General features: G+C 49.2%; 1 protein-coding gene across 1 annotated transcript in view; it reads right to left on the reverse strand.

Moving 5' to 3' along the window:
* Positions 1-934: 934 nt before the first annotated feature.
* zgc:85858 (stress-associated endoplasmic reticulum protein 1) overlaps positions 935-1,444 on the reverse strand; it is a 10,928-nt gene continuing 10,418 nt past the window's right edge. The window contains exon 3 of the mRNA XM_014032432.1: positions 935-1,263. Within this exon, the coding sequence (XP_013887886.1) occupies positions 1,223-1,263 (41 nt within the window). The 3' untranslated portion in view covers positions 935-1,222. The remainder of the gene's footprint in view (positions 1,264-1,444) is intronic.

A 1,444-nucleotide genomic window follows, 5' to 3' on the forward strand; every position in this document is an offset into this window, starting at 1 on the left:
ACACACACACACACACACACACACACACACACACACACACACACAGATGAAAAACACAAACACACAACAGCTCCAGGAGGCCGCGCTCAGGCCGCGGACTCTCCTGGCTGCTGCAGCCGGCTGTGGGCGGTCCTGTCCGGCAGCGGGCTGCAGCAGGTCCAGCAGCAGCAGGTCCAGTTCTGCTGAATGACTCTTGTTAAACAGACTGGTCCAGAACCAGCAGCAGTGTTTCCTCCCTCAGAGAACAGCTGTCACACAGCAGGAACAACTCAAACATGCAGACATGTCGCGGATGTTTTGGTTGTTAGCAGCTAGCTGTAGCAGCTAGCTGCTCCGACACTCAGCGCGGGTTAACCGCTCCGACAGCCGGCCTGCAGGGCTGCAGCTCCGGCTTAAAGCGGGCCGAGCCGGGCCGGACTGTCAGCTGACATAAACCGGGTTAAATCTGAGCCTACAGCACCGAACCAGCAGCCGGTACCAGATAAAACGATCAGTTAAAGAGCCCTTACCTTCCGCCTTCAGCACAGCCGCCATGTTCTGAGTGACGTCACTGCGTGACAGCGAAGAGGCTTCCGTCTGACCAGGTGAGAGGAGGGTTCTGACCAGGTGAGAGGAGAGTTCTGACCAGGTGANACTCTGAGGCTGAAAACAAACCAGACTTTACATGATTCAGACTTAAAGAGAAAACTGCAGAATGTCCCTTTAATCCAACAGCAGAGACGACGACAGGCCAGTCACATCTGGATCAATAACTCATCAATAACTGACCAATAACTGACCAGCTGTCACATCTGGATCAATAACTGATCAATAACTGACCAATAACTGACCAGCTGTCACATCTGGATCAATAACTGACCAGCTATCACATCTGGATCAGTAACTGACCAGCTGTCACATCTGGATCAGTAACTGACCAGCTGTCACATCTGGATCAATAACTCATCAATAACTGACCAATAACTGACCAGCTGTCACATCTGGATCAATAACTGATCAGTAACTGACCAATAACTGATCAGAGACCAGCTTAAATAAGTGAAGAAAGTAAAAAACAAAAACAACCATCTGATGTCAGAGAAGGAAGAAGAACTGAGTCACACTCCACAGGAACTCTTGTGTGTATTTGATGTGTGTACTGTTTATGTGCACATGTGTATGTGTGTGTGTGTGGTGGTGGGCGGGATCATAAAGGCAGGCTTGGCTCTGGGGTCAGAGGTCATCACATGCCCTGCCGGATGCTCTGGATGATCTGGAAGATGGCTGAAACACAGAAGAGGAGGTAAACAACAGGTCACATGACACATAAACATGATGTCATGACACGTAAACATGATGTCATGACACGTAAACATGATATCATGACGTGTAGACATGATGTCATGACGTGTAGACATGATGTCATGACGTGTAGACATGATGACATGATGTCATGACGTGTAGA

The sequence above is a fragment of the Austrofundulus limnaeus genome, unplaced genomic scaffold, assembly GCF_001266775.1.
Source record: "Austrofundulus limnaeus strain Quisiro unplaced genomic scaffold, Austrofundulus_limnaeus-1.0 Scaffold1446, whole genome shotgun sequence".
In the NCBI taxonomy this organism is placed as follows: Eukaryota; Metazoa; Chordata; class Actinopteri; order Cyprinodontiformes; family Rivulidae; genus Austrofundulus; species Austrofundulus limnaeus.